General features: G+C 36.0%; 1 protein-coding gene across 3 annotated transcripts in view; it reads right to left on the bottom strand.

The window, feature by feature from the left end:
• The window catches only part of edil3a (EGF-like repeats and discoidin I-like domains 3a), a 205158-nt gene that overhangs the window by 31937 nt on the left and 157120 nt on the right, over window positions 1-16101 (bottom strand). For all 3 annotated transcript variants that reach the window (XM_079872935.1, XM_079872936.1, XM_079872937.1), the window contains 3 exons: window positions 4006-4161; window positions 2989-3133; window positions 18-202 (listed from right to left, as the gene is read on the bottom strand). In XM_079872935.1, the coding sequence (XP_079729061.1) occupies window positions 18-202; window positions 2989-3133; window positions 4006-4161 (486 nt within the window). The remainder of the gene's footprint in view (window positions 1-17; window positions 203-2988; window positions 3134-4005; window positions 4162-16101) is intronic.

The following is a 16101-nucleotide window of genomic DNA, read 5'->3' as shown; positions in this document are numbered from 1 at the left end:
ATTATAATAAACCCTACCTGCAGCCACTGGGACTGATCACTGTGTCCAGACGTCCAGGCATTGACCTTCCCTTGTTTATCCAGTCTTGCTTTCCCAGGCTCCCAGGTGAACATGTCCATGTTAAGAGTTCTGAAGATGCTGGAGGCTGTGATTTGGTAGTCCTGAACGTGGCCAGACTTCATGCCCATTGGCTCTGAACACCCTGAAGAATTCAAAGGCATGTCACCATATTACACCAAAAATCAACTTCCATGCTTGACCAAGCTAATGTATGCAGGTTAGTGTTTTATGACCAGCCATTCTGGATATTGTTTTAGCAAGGAATGCTATGATCATTTGTGTACTGTTTAGCTCCAAATAACAAATTCAAGCATAAAAAGGTAGACAATGCCACTGCCTTGCCTCTAACCAGTTTTAATTTATTTTTTTCTTGGCTTCCAATTTACTACAAAATAGATTTCATAGTGTTGATACCTGTTTTTACATCCTTGAATGGATTAGCACCTGCATTCCTCTCTAACTTTCTTTAAGGTCATTCAGTCAGGGACCACTAAAGGTTCCCCGGGCCAGACAGAAATTAAAACTCTGGAAACAGCCTAACTGTTTTATTAGGACTGCCCCTACATGCTTTTAAATCAAAGATTTAAACATATTAATTTCCTCTTTTAATCATAGTGGATTTATTGTGTGGTTGTTGCTCTTGTTTTATGTTTGAAATCTGTTTTTTAATTATTTTATTGATTGATTGTCCTTGGACATATTTCACAGCACAGTGGTGAACAATTTTTGTTTTTAATGGTGTTATATAGTAAAAAAAAAAATAATAAAAAAAAAAATAAGAGCATATCATGGCCAGATACTGACCTTGAAAGTAATATGAATTATATTATGAACTTGCATGCCTTTTCAGGGCTCAACAATAAGGATGGCTTAAAGGAGTCATAACCTAGTATTACCTTGGATACCTACTGCTGTATTATAGTCTTTCAGGCCCTTCTAAAAAAGAAAAGTGGAAAAAAAATAAACACAGAGCTCCTCAGACCCTTATTTCTGAAGGCATTATTGTCTAGCGAGATCTGATGCGATATTTTGGCTGTCGTGGACGGTCATTTTAATAATGCAAATGAGGGGCGCGTTGATTGGTGGCAGGAAGGAGGGGGGTTGACAACGCAGGTAACTTCAGCATATCATTCCAAAATGACATCATGGCGCAAGTTATGAATGAACCCGACCAGGGGTGCGTTTCCCGAAAGCATCGTTCGTTGGCCAACTATGGTCGCAAGTTCCGTCGTTACCAATAGAGTTCAATGGACATTGCGATGAACTTGCGACCATAGTTGGCCGGCAATATACAGGGAGGGCCATTTATATGGATACACCGTAATAACATGGGAATGGTTGGTGATATTAAAGTACTGTTTGTGGCACATTAGTATATGTGAGGGGGCAAACTCCTCAAGATGGGTGGTGACCATGGTGGCCATTTAGAAGTCCACAAACAGGACTTTAATATCACCAACCATTCCCATGTTATTACGGTGTATCCATATAAATGGCCCACCCTGTACAATAGCCGAATTCATGATGATCTCAGTCATTTGTTGTTTGCAAAGTAACGTTAGCAGCCATTCCCCATGTTTACCTCGAAGCTAATACTCCCGCTAGCATACAATAGCCGCATTAGCAGTTAGCTGCTGTTTGTAGAGCAATAAAAACTCAGTCTTACCGTTTCAATTTCAGGCAAGTCTCTGATGGTTGGAATTGCACCTTTTTCCAAACAGAGCGTCGAGGCCAACTTCGCCTGATATTGCCCCAAATTTGTGTATGATTCCTGTGTGAAATGTTTAGCGCAGACTCCTAACGATAAGCCAGTTGAAAGGGTTGTTGGGACAGCGTCATTAAAAATGAATTTCATCCACTGGTCCCTGATAGTTTGGTCCGTTTTTGGTAGAGAAAACACATTTACATGTTGTTTGTGGCAGTCAACCACAGAGCAACTCAGGTGTGTACTCGTTTCTCCATCTTTCTCGACTGAACTGAATATGAGGGGGAGAGGGGCGGGCTTCCCGCGGCATAGGTTTGCGGTGTCCATATATGGTATATCCTGCCCCGTCATGACGTCAAGACGGGGCTGAAATCAAAATCTCGTATTTGAGTGCGCGTGCACGCGCGCTGGTTTATTTACCCTGAGGTAAACAAACGCTTCACTTTTAAATATCGGCTTCCCGGCCAGTGTATAATCGTTAGGCAATCATAACATACATTGATTCTCGTGGAAAAGTGAAAATTGCAGGTTATGACTCCTTTAAAGCCAGTGTGAAAGAGATTCAGGACAGTGAATTAAACTTTTATTTTTGGGCCAGCACTGTGTTCTTGCATATTGATCATGGATATGTGTTTTTATGCCTTTGGTTTATTTTCATGTTTTGAGAATTGCAGGAATTTTAAACATGTCATCAAGTAGTTACCTATCTGAATAAACACACAGATGAAGTTTTGTTGAAATCAAATGTCTTGTGATAGTCTTGTAAACAACTATGCAATCCTTTTCAAGAAAAAGTGTGTTTATGAATTTATAGCTGACATAAAGTTATATTATAGCTGCATGATTTTTAGCTATTATTTAAATTTAAAACCAATTAAAAAAAAACTAATACATGATTTGTCATTTAAAAAAAATAATAAAAAATTCTTATAAATACTGAAGTACTAAAATAATTGATCATTTTTGTGGTGGAGACATTGGAAGTGCAAATATTAATCCGAAATACTGGCACAAGTGGACCAACAGAAAAAAATCCTCCTATCATTCAGATCCCCATAAAATAAGTCCCCTGAGCTTGGTAAAAGAAAACAGAACTGACTTCAACCTTGTTGTGTTGCATTTTATTGACAGTCTGGACAATGTTTCAGAAGTATAACACCATTTTAAAGTCCCCTTTGGATGTGCTCTCAGAATGATGTATGCTGTCTACTGAGGTGACTCACCCGTGAGCTCACAACCCAGGAGCTCCATGCGGAGAGTGCAGTGTCTCCTGCACACCTGCGGATAGATCCGCACATACTGAGCCTCGATAGGAGGGGTGAAGGAGTTGGCAAATGGAGTGTTGTTATCAATATTTCCACGGAAGATCTGGAGGGAGAACGTAGGGAGAAAAAAGTTTGAAGTAAAAGGGTCGAAACTAGATTAAACTGAACTAGGTTTGCATTTCTCAAAGGAAATATCAGTGCTTGCAAGATAGTAAAAGTATAAGTGTTAAAAGAAACCTTAGGTTCTGGACAAATGAAAAAAAAAAAGAAAAAAAATATATAATTACCAAACAAAATGAATGGGTTAGTTCACCCAAATTGAAAATTCTGTCATCATTTACTCACCCTTATGTCGTTCCAAACCTGTATGGCTTTCTTTCTTCTGTGGAACATAATTTCCATTGACTTCCATTGTAATTTTTGTCTATATAATGGAAGTCAATGGGAACCAAAATTATTTAATTACCAACAATCTTCAGAATATCTTCTTTTATGTTCCACAGAAAAAAATAAGTCATACAGGTCTGAAATGAAATAAGGGTGTGTAAATTATGACAATTTTCATTTTTGGAAATGAAAATGAAGGGTGGCTTCCCTATAAGTATGCAAAATATATGTAAAAGAGAATACTGATAACAATTTGGTATGTACATATTTTGATGGAATTATCACTGTTGTTTAGAGCAAGAATACATAATATAATACAATATGATATAATGGCTAAAATCCCCTAATAACAAAGCAGTGTCTGAAATGATAAAAATGGCAACTACTCAAAGCTATTAGAGGAGATCTGGACACTGTCTAATAATAAAAAGACGGCATCTGAGAGGATGGACACCATATGTCTTCTGAGGCCCTGACAACTCTCATTTATCCCCTAAAAATCTAGACTGAAAATGCATATGGCATAGAGGGAAGCAAAAGCACATGCTGAGTGACTGATGTGTCTCTTTTTCGCTAATTAAAACTCACTATATCTTCCTCCGTGCCCTTGACTTTGTACGTCCTCCAGGTCTTCCCGTCATCGCTGTAGGCCACTTTGTACGACTTAACATATTCTGGGCTCCCGATGCGCTTGGCTCCTTGGGTTATCACTCCTGTGACCCGCATCCTCCTCTGTAGGTTAATCTGAGTGAAGGTGATAAAGAACAAAAGAGAGAGAGAAGAACAGATTCAGAGATAAAGAGAGAGACATAAACAGTCTTCTTTACGGCTTTATTTTAGTATTGTTTATTTAGATTAATATATTTTATTTAGTTACATTTTTTTTTAAATTGTATTTAGTTATATTGTTTATTTAGTTATTCTATTATAGTATTTATACAAATTTTGAATTAGCTTTTCATATTTTCAGTTATCATTATTTTTTTAAAGTATTGGTAGTTTTGTTATGTGCTTTTGTCAATATCATTATTTTTTATGTATTTCTATATAGCTTGAATTTATTTTTATTATAGGTTTGATTTTAGTAATTTTAGTACTCGTAAAGTAAACTCAGATGGCCTCAAAGATCCGGACAGCCTCAAAAACCCTCGTTTGTCGAACCTACGGATTCAGCATCTGCTGCAGTGTCCAAATTTGTGTCCAATTTCAACTGGGCCGTTTCTGAGAAGTTATTGGTTTAACAATGAAGCATGACTGTGTGCTGCATGAAATGGAGTTGCATTATTCATTTCTTCCTTATTGTGTTGTATATCCAAATGAAACAGCGTTTCGAACAAGCAGTTCGTTTACTGTTGCTTTAATATTGAGAAACGCACATTTTAGGAACAACATTGCCAAAGAAAATAATTCCAAACAAAGAAGCAGAATCAAACACACAATCCTTTGTCTCTGAATGAATTAATGTTTCTGAACGAATCCTTGAATGATTGCTGACTCACTCATAAAGCCAGCCACGTGTCGTCACCTACTGGCATAACAATGTAACTTGCAGTAAGAGTCACTGAAAATCCTCACCAGAAAAAGCTGTTTTTAAGAATACATATATTCCATAATTCTGCTAAATTAGGTTGCCACTTCACCTTTTACTGCTATAAATTGCAGTCATATTTCAGCAACATTTCCCTGGCAATAGATCGAGCCATTGTCCATATATCATTGCAATGTATAAAGCACTGTCCACACAGAAGTCACTTTCAAACCAAGCAGCTTTCTGTTGGTCAGCACTGCGAATTTGCGAGACCAACTTGAACATGAGCAAAATCTGCATGGGGAACTTTTACACTCTCAGACGAAGCTTCCTATTCCCATTGATTCTGATTGAAATGACTTGATTTCGCCTGCAGAATTTCACTGAGCATTGGTAAATGTGACCACACCTGTTCTACACACACATATGTGGCATAGAATATTCTTCCTATGGGTCTATGTATCATTTGCATTCACCTAATTAAAAACCTATATATGTCAATGTATTCTGCATAATTTGACACAATTACATCTTGAAACGTTCTCATATTTGGATGTTACAAATCATGAACATCAGATGAAAAGCGTGCATGCATGTAACAGTAAAAACTGAAACAAGGGAACCTGCTGAAGATGTTAAGTTTAGCCATGCATCTTCCGTTAACATGATTTAAAATCAAATCATAAATTGTAGTGTTAATCATTTTATTTATACACAAAGAGAGTTTCTAACAAGACTAGATTGACTCTAGTCACTCTAGACTCTAGAACTTTTCTTGCAGTGATGATGATGTCACAAGTGGCCTGTGATAGTCAAGGCTGCTGGTGGTCTGCATTCCACAGAATGCTATAAATTGAGTGCAATCACAGCTCTGGTCAGATCATTCGTATTTCTTTGTGATTTATGTCTGAGTTGCCCAGCTGTGAAGTGAAGCTAGCGATGGATAGTGCAAAGAGAGACTCATTACATTCCTCCATCTCATGGGCCAGTGATGACTACTGGATGTCATGGAATAAGTGGGACTACACTGTTAGACTTTTCTGTAATATCTACAGTTATTTACTTTAAATCCCCCAGTATTATACTGCTATTTCTCTTTACAGTAAATAACTGTGATTCCAATTGCATCATGGGAATTTTCTGTGACATCTAACACCACATACAGAGACTTACTGTATTTTTTAAATTTGCTGTATACTACTGTATTTGACGTAACGGCTGGCACCATTCCATTGTGCTTTTTATTTCCTACTTTTTGCCTTACACCGCGTGTCTACAACGCTATAATAGCCAGAGGCTGTCTAGACACATTGAAGTGACCGGACCATTAATACAAAATGCAAACCTGTTTGTCCCTTGTCAGAAATAGCGCGAGCGCTTGGACTCGGAGTACGTCAGAAATATAACGGCGCATCACTATATACACTGTCTGGGATTTGTCGTGTCGCGCCGGAGCATCCAGTGTAATATCACTGGGGTCTGACTGTCTTTTGTTGGATCGCGCCGTTCGTGTCTGGCCTGGGGAAGAGACGGAATTCACTTCACCGAGAGAGAGACCAGCAAGCAAGGTAAAAAACATTCTATGTGTGTTGACAGGATTGTGCCCAGTTTAACCTATGTTATAACGTTAGCCTACTCGTCAATATGGCGGTAACGAACTTTACCACGGTAAACTAACGTTTCATTTTACAGACTTTGTTAGATTATTGAATTGTCGAGTTAAAATATGCCAACGAGCAACGCTTAGTTTACATTAACAATAAATTTACTAATGTGAAATTCTGTTTTGGTTGTAGATAATGTTGGCCTACTGATGAGAACCTTTATAGTTTTAGCATTAGTTTGCAAACTATAACATATTATTTACTTCCATTTTTATATGTGTTTAAAGGCAACTGCAACAAAGCGCCAATTTGCGCCAGTGACGTCTAGAAAGATTCCGGAGGTATGCCATTTGTGATATATTTTGAGATAAGTTTGCTGAAATGATTAGCAATATGTGAAAAGTGTTTTGGAGCCACTGGTGCAGACTAGGTAGCTTACAATATCTTATAAAATCTCAATTCAATTGGCTAACTTTATATCAAATAAGTAACATTTGCATCATGTCTAACTTTATATTTATTACACAGCAAATGAACCAATTAGAAGATGGACCATTTTCTTTGTTCAGTCTCACCAGATTAAATGTAAGCACTGCAGTAAAACTCTCACTAATTAATTCATACCAAATCTAGCATTCTAAACAACTTAAATTTATATTTTTGCATTATTTTGATATTTTATTAGGCAGAAGACTCTCTACCATTGCAGTCCCACCTGACCAGGAAGGTCCTAATATCAGCGTGTCACATGCCTGTGCTGTCTCGTGTAGCACATGTGGTGTCTTGTGTAGCACATGTGGTGTTTTGTGTTCCTGTCTCTGTCTTGATCCCAACCCTCCTTGTTATCTCATTATTGGTTTCATTTGCCCCACCTGTTGTTCCCTCATCACCTGCCTGATTTTCCTTTGTGTTTGCAGTCTGGGTCGGATTGTTGTCTTGTATACGTCTCCCGTTTTCCCGTGACCCTCTGGTATGTTTGTTTTTGAAGTTTTTTTTTTTTTTTACATTATGTTTTATCCCCTTGTGGGTTTTTGTTTTACTTCATGTTTCTTTGATTAAATAAATCATTCTTTCCGCATTTGAGTCCTCCCCTAGTTTTCTTTAGTTATAACGTAACACAGCGTACAGGTGGGTTAACTACTGTAGGAAGGAGAACGATCATCACTCAGTGATTTCTTGCATGTGTCTTACTGTGTATTTGTCTCAAACAGGGACCCCTTCACTGCAGACAAGCTGAAATGGGATAAAATCATTGATTTCAGTCTTTCTCTCTATGGATCTCAGCATTTTTGTACAGAATTTAGGATTTGTAAGTATTAATTTAATCTGGCATAATTTAATTTAGTTCTTTTGTATGCTATTTATTGACAAAAAGCTGTTTACAAATATAAATTCTTACGTTTTTTGTGAAAATAAAAAAGGAGGTTAAAATAATTTGACACTAATATTTCTCACTCACTCACTCACTCACCCACTCACCCACTCACTCACCCACCTACCCTTGGAGAAGTTCATTTATTCAAAGGTGGACAAAACCATTGTGTTGGCTTTTTAAATATTATTTTGATGATGACTTTTACTCCTATGCTGTAGAAAAGATGGAGTAGACAGTCAGACATTGATAATAAAAAGAAATGTTTCTTGAGCATCAAAGAGACTTCTTTCAAAAACATTAAGACAATTAAATACTTTTTTTGGCCACCAGTGCACATGAATCCAACACATTTTTGTAAATAAGTGAAATTATTCTGAAGGTGGGGTTATGTCATGTTTTGTGAAAAGAACTGTGTTTTGTCCTGTGTTGGACATTTCCTTTTTGACTTCTTAAATGTATTTATATTCTGCAGTTTTATGAATGTAATGGTTGATATTTCATTATAATAATTGTATAAGCTAATCAACCAATGACTCTACATTCATTTTGTCAAATGCTAACGTTTTGTTTAGGATTTTATGTATGTTTTTAACAATGTGTGCAGTGAAGGACCGCACATAATGTGTTAATTTAACACGTTTACACATCTTTGTGCTAACCTTTCTGACATATTTACTTTGTTAAAATCATTAACACAATGAATGATTTAAAATTAACACAAAAAAATGTTGTCCCTAAACTCACCCATTAATGTGTAAAGATTTCACATTTCCAGCATTGGCAAACTGTTTATTTTGTGATGTATATGAAATGTTTTAAATAAATAAAAATGGTATTTTGTGATAACTTTGTCTAATTGGTTTGTATGTCAATAGTACTTATGTAGGATAAAATTAATCATATATCAATTATGAAATCTAATTTATATTTAGTACAAATAAAAATAATTACAGTAGTGTACTGATTAGCTTCGTTTTTACAGTAATGCACTGTATTACACACAGTACCATGTACTGTAAAACTGAAATACAGTTTGGTACTGTGACTCTTAATTACAGTAACTTACTGACAACAGTGTTGCCAGTAAGTTACTGTAAAAAACCCTTGAAAAGTCTAACAGTGTAGGAAATAGACTGAAGATGTGAAGAGGAGAAGCCAGTCTCAGAGATAAGAGTTCAAGAGCAGAGGAGCTTTGGAAGACTGATTTGGTGTCCTGCTAGGTGCAGATCTGTGAATGGACGAGAACTGTGGGTGCTTAATATTGCCAGAATGGTTGAGTCTTTTCTTTTTGCCAGCAAAGTGTCCTGGCCTGAAATTAAATCACTATCAACAAAATCCATTTTTGCACTGCAGAGACACAGAAGCATATTTACACAGACTGTTTAATTCACATGGGTCACATAACTTAAGCATAGGGCTGTATGATTAATCTAATTAAATAAAACTGCAACTGTGGTATATCTTATCAAATGCAATTTTATTAAATAATTACTTCAATTTCAATTGTTATAAGGAAAATCACAATTTGATTTCCACCCCAATTTGGCAGCTCTATTCTATTGCTCAAAAAAAAAAAAAAAAAAAACACTTCTCAAAATCTAACCATAAACTGTGTTCCCGTGTAGCTGCATGGCATTAGTTTTGTATAATGACCTGTAATGGTCATGTGAATTTGTAATTAAGCAGAAGTGCAAATAAAGTGGAGCTGGAGTACTTCGCACACACACAGTACACCAGGCAAGGAGTTCAAGAGCGTTGACACAAGCCTAAATTCTTGCAAACATCCCTGAAACCAATTGTTGGCCAAAGGCTGACCGAAACCATAAATGACTGGGACTGTTGTTGCACTGTTTATGACAGTGCAAGTGGCATGAATCTGGTAATGGAGATATGGACCCATTCGTTTTTCTGACATTCAGACATCACTGCTCTCACACAAAGATTGCCTATACTGCAAGATAAGAGTCATTTATATAAGGTAACCAGTGATTAGAAGACTAATCAACTGCTCTTCCAGACCAGTAGACGTGGAAGCCCTACAGCCAGTATTTCCATTTAGACAACCTGCCAAAGACTGTTTCCACTAGACATTCAGTTCTTCATTTCATAGCCACCCTCTCTGAAGTACATAGCTGGCTGTTAAAGCCATGGCTTGTTCCATTATACATTCCTAGGAAACCCAAGAAAAGACAGAAAAACCTTTCCATGCAATAGGCAAAGATCTGGCTGATTAAGATTTGTCATATATCCACGCACTGAAAAACATCCTTCGAGTCTTTGAACGTATTATGTTTGACAAACTACAGCTGTAATATCAAATGCATATCCACATAGCTTTGCAGTTTATCTTTAAAGTAGGGCTCTACTGCAAAACCATAAAGCTGACCTAAGAAAAGACGTGTCCCTCATTGAAAACAAAATCACCATATACAGAATTTATTTATTTTTGTAATGTATAATATGAAAGATCCTCCCAGGACCCCACTGATTTTACTTGAGATGCATTTTTAGTATTTTAAGTATTTTAGGCCTCGGGTTTTAAAGTAGGCCATGCAACCTGACAGCCTTCTGGGAGTGTCTTTTTGTAGCTAGCCTGTAGAATATCAAAGCGATCTTTTTCTAATACACCACACAGGTAAACTGCAAGCACAATGGATCACAAATCTACAGCTTTCGGTAACCAATGTTCTGGAGGAAAAAACTAAAAGTAGCTATGCTGCTCACTTACCTACTAATTTGTAATGCTACTAATTTAACTAAAAGAAATTTACGTTTTAAATTACATATACTGACAATACATTTCCAGGTTACCTAGATGTATCTGATGAAGACAGGCAATGGTGTCATTTTTAGGCAATTTATCCATCTCTTAAATACTTAACCTGTGTATATGAAGGTTACATATACACAGGTTAACTAAGCAAACTAGAAACAGGTGTGCAACTAAATTAGTAACCATGGAAACAAATGAAGAGCAGGAAAGTGGGGAACAAAGGAAACAGGGACAGAACACAGGAAAACAAAATACTACAATATAAAAGTACAAGAAAACAGACCTTAAACCTGACAGAACACATTTACTGAATAAATTGCTTGATATGAAACAAAAAAACCTCACATCACTTTGCCTCAATATAGGATGTGATTGGATTACTGGACTGCAACGGACCAATTTCATTGCACAGCATCTCAATTGTTGGTTTGGTCCAATCAGAAATGCTTGCACCAGAGTCATCAAAATGGTTCGGTATAAAACACCAGGCATCCACCTCAGAACGTTAGATAACATGAGATCGTTTATTACGTTTCACCTGCGCACTCTGATTTACAAAAAAAGAGCCACAGTGGCTTCCCTGATTGCAGCAACTTCCATTTTTATTCCATATATTTTGCAACAATTTATCCCAGGAAGTGACTATTTTGATCTCTCGAACACATGAGATGGAAACACTGCTTTTATTCGCAAATGTTTAATGCAATATTCCAATTTTGCACACAAGTTAAATTTGCTACTTTGGATGGAAACATAGCTACTGAGAAGGAGTCTGCTCTAAAACCTTTCCTTCACATCACAGGAGAGCAGCTGGACTGGCAAAGGCTCCTACTGCGTCTTTCCACTGCCGCTCCTTCATTTCAGTCCACCTGCATCATTCATTCAGTCCACTGTGCACACAAATCAATAATCAACATCCAAACACACAATGCATGTTTTTCCCTTCATTGTGAGTGGTGTTGTGTAAATACATTTATGTCGACTCTATGTGTCAGTTAAATGGCTCTAGATAAACAAGTTTAACCATAACCTAATAGACCCATAACTTCACCCCATCTGCACTTCATGCTCCCATTGTGAGTTTGCTCTTCCACAGCAGGGCACATCCTCAATGTTAGAGTTAATCTGAGGCATACAACTGAACCTGCTGTGGGATAGAGGGAGGACGTGCCCACAGGGACTGACATCATGCCAAACCAAACTGTTGTGTAGGTCACGACTCAATGCAACACAGCTCTGGTCTAACAGACACTATTACTCAAGTTTACTGTAAGTGCTTAGTGGGAGAACATAGGGGGGTAATCTAAGATAAGATTATGTAAAAAACTGATTCCAAGCTGCTTTTACTTCAGGACCTAGAATTTTTATCGGACATGAGGCGGTAACCCAACACACTACACAATTCACAATAAAATGTCCCCAAAACACTAACATTTATTAATATTACCCAACAACAAGCACAGCTATATTATATTATATTATATTATATTATATTATATTATATTATATTATATTATATTATAATAACAATTATATATTTATTTATTAACATTACAATTGCATAAGCAACAGCAGAAGTATGATTTACCATAACACAAGGAACAAATACAATATAATCAATACAAAAATAAAACAATAAATCTTAATAGCATGACTGTTAGCACAATGAAATGGAAAGTTAATAAAAATTATCTTTTTCACTGATTTTTGTTTGTTTGTTTGTTTGTTTATTTATTTATGTTAATTATTAACATAACTATTTTGTAAGTGCTCAAGCACAAGTGTGACATAACACATGGAACAAACAGTGTTTATCATTGACAATTCAACAAAATGCCCCCAAAACACCAATTTGTATACCCTAAGCTCAATTATATGGATAATAAGTAATATATATATATATATATATATATATATATATATATATATATATATATATATATATATATATATATTATTAATTCATTTGTTTGCTTAATTACTTGTTTATTTACATGACAATTAGGAAAATGCACAAGCAACAGCAGTGACTTACCAGTCTAACACATAAAACAAATAATGTACTAAATACTAATAATATTGGTGTATTACCCAGTGACAGGTGAATCTACTGTAGAGTCTTCAACAACAACAAAATATAGAAAGTGTTTTCCCCCTTCCTTTTAAAGACTATTTATTATGCTATCCTATCCATGCACAATTAAATGGTTAGTTGCTTTTAATATTTTGCATTCAGCATTGTTTTATTTCCCTGCTCTCTGTGACCCTATAACAACTATCCTGCGAGCCATTTTTGGGGTCGCGACCCACCAGTTGAGAACCAGTGATGTATTAAATATGTGCAGTAGAATGCAAAAGACTTAATTAAAACAAAGACATTTCAAATCAGCTCCCACCTACGCACTCCACACTTCTAACATGCACCAGAGAGAGAGAGAGAGAGAGAGAGAGAGAGAGAGAGAGAGAGAGAGAGAGAGAGAGAGAGAGAGAGAGACTTTTTGACTTTTAAAACTCTTTTAATCAAACAACTAATTTAAAAACATTCTTTAAAATTCACCAATTAAACAATAACTCTCCAAGCTCATCTCTTATCACAAGAGCATTTTTCACACTCCACCTCACATCAAAAAAGTGCATGTTATTTGTTAATTTACAGTATGCATATTCCATAACAACCCGGCCCTCTACAAGAGTTTTAAACATTACAAGCAAATCAGCATCTTCTCCTTCATTCTTACACGTATGGGATTTTAAAATAGACAGCTTTGCCTGTCCCACTAGAAAATTACCAAGTGTACATTGTACTTTCCATTCTTTCTTATACTTCACACCAAAAATGAACATATTTTTTGTAAACATAAAACCAAGCTTAGTAAATATTTTATCCAACAATTCAAACAAAGGAATTAATCTTGAACAATCACAAAAAAAAAGAAAAACAGTATCAAGAATATTGCAAAAAGGGCATGCAGATAAAACCATCTCATTCAATTTTGATACAAAACTATTAGTTGCCACAGCACAATGGAGTACTCTCCACTGGAGGTACCCAGACCTCTTAGGAATAGGGGACTTACAAACACCTCCATGATGGAGTTATTTCCGAAGAAATTGATAGATGTTCTCTCCATTTAGTATCAAAGCGTCTTTTCAATTGAGTATAAAACAAGGATTTCACACACATACAATATAATATCTTTTTGTCAACATTATGAAACAATACATCTTCAAATCTTTTCAATAAAGTATCATTTAAATCTTCACCCAAATCAAACATTATGTTAACTCGAAGATCTGGAAAAATCATAGGCCTTTCATCATTCTCAATAAAATTGTTTACATAGGTCAAGAAAGACTGAGGAAAAGATTTTTTAAGATCTCCAATTATCCCTTCAACACATCTTTCTGATCTAAGCCCAACTCTATTAGCTATAGATTTAGCCGTATACCATTGACCCTTTGAAAAATCAATTAAATCTTTTACAGTAGCTATTCCTGTGTTTAAAAACTTGTCAATTACTGAACTCAGAATGGAAGAATGTATTTTAAAGAGAGGATTAAAAAACAATGGTTCTAAAACACCATAATGTTTATCATCATCTCTTAATTTTTTAAACATTTGCCAGGCCTTTAATACAGTTACATAAAAGTTAGAAGAAGAAACATTTACTCTTGGATTTGGATTTTGGATAGATTTTTCAATTAGGAATAACTGCTTAGCTAATCCAACTCCCCCAATACTTTGTAAAACAGACAAACCTAATGCAATCCAGGGTATTTTATCTGAACAATATAATAGCCTTTGTAATGTTTGAAACCTCATTGTCTTAACTCTCGCCTCAAGATTTATAAGTCCTTGACCACCTTCTACAACTGGGAGATACAAAACTCCAGGAGGAAGCCAATGATAACCATCCCAAAAGAATTTAACAAAGACTTTTTGAATACCAGTCAATAACTCTTCAGGGGGATTCAACACTGTAAATCTGTGCTACAACATTGAGGCTGCCAAATTATTAACGATTAAACATCTCCCTCTAAAAGATAACCTCGGGAGAATCCATCTCCACTTCTGTAATTTCCCCACAATTTTATCAACTAATCCTTCCCAATTATTTTTCATATAAGTATCAGATCCTAAATATACCCCAATAACTTTAAAACCATCTTTGATCCATTCACATTGTTGTGGAATTTGAGGAGGATCTATATCCCTCCACTCACCTAACAGAAGGGATGTACATTTATCCCAATTGATTCTAGCAGATGTAGCTTTTTGAAAAGTTTTCAAACTAGAAGTCAAAGCAGCCATATCATCAATGCTCCTTATGAAAACAGTTATATCATCAGCATAAGCTGTGAGTTTTACAGGTGGGATCTCTGGAAAACCAGGAATGCAAAATCCATACAGTCGTTTCCTCAAATGTGACAACAAAGGCTCAATAGAAATTGAATATAGAAGTCCTGAAAGAGGGCATCCTTGTCGTATACCTCTTGTTACTGCAAAAGGTCTAGTTAGACAACCATTAATCTTAAGCATACTAGATGTTTCACTGTAAAGCGGTTTAATACAAGAGACAAATTGTGGTCCAAAGCCAAAGGCCTTCAGAGTCTTTAGTAAATAAAAGTGATCCACTCTGTCAAAAGCTTTTTCTTGATCTAAAGATAAGAGTCCAATATCAATTTGATGTTTTTTAGCAACTGCAATAATGTCTCTTAGCAAAAACAAGTTGTCGAAAATTGTCCGTTCAGGGATACAGTATGACTGGTCTTCATGAATTATAGTTGCCATACATTTCTTCAACTTATTAGTTATAGCTTTTGACAGTATCTTAAAAGTCCAAGATCTCCTTTCTTAGGGATTAATGTCAACACGGCTCTTCGACAGCTTAGGGGTAAAACACCTTGATTAAAGGACTCCAAAAAAACATCATACAAATCATGTCCAATCACATTCCAAAAGCTTTTAAAAAACTCAGCTGAGAGACCATCCACACCAGAAGATTTGCCACTGTTCAGCCCTTGCACAGCACTTGAAAGCTCATCAAAAGTCAAGAATTCTTCCAATTCCATCTTTTCTTCTTTAGACAACTGTGGAAGATCTAGAAGAAGCTCTTCAACTGCTACTTCATCACAAAATTCGGACTGATAAAGTTTTTCATAAAAAGAAATAGCAGAAACTATAATTTCTCGTTGATTGGTTATTTCTTTGCCATTAGGAAGTTTCAGTTTGTGAAAAAATTTCTGCTCTTTAGATTTTTTCTCCAGTCCGAAAAAAAAAGCACTTGGAGCATCCATTTCATTGCACTTCACATATCTTGTTCTGACAAGTGTCTCCTTCTCCTGCTCTTCCAATAAATCCCTCAAAAGACCTTTGTTCTCTTTAATGATATCACCTCCTCCC

Source organism: Squalius cephalus, assembly GCF_949319135.1.
Source record: "Squalius cephalus genome assembly, chromosome: 5".
Lineage (NCBI taxonomy): Eukaryota > Metazoa > Chordata > Actinopteri > Cypriniformes > Leuciscidae > Squalius > Squalius cephalus.
The sequence above is the reverse complement of the archived record's forward strand: the minus strand, read 5'-3'. Positions and strand labels throughout refer to the sequence as shown.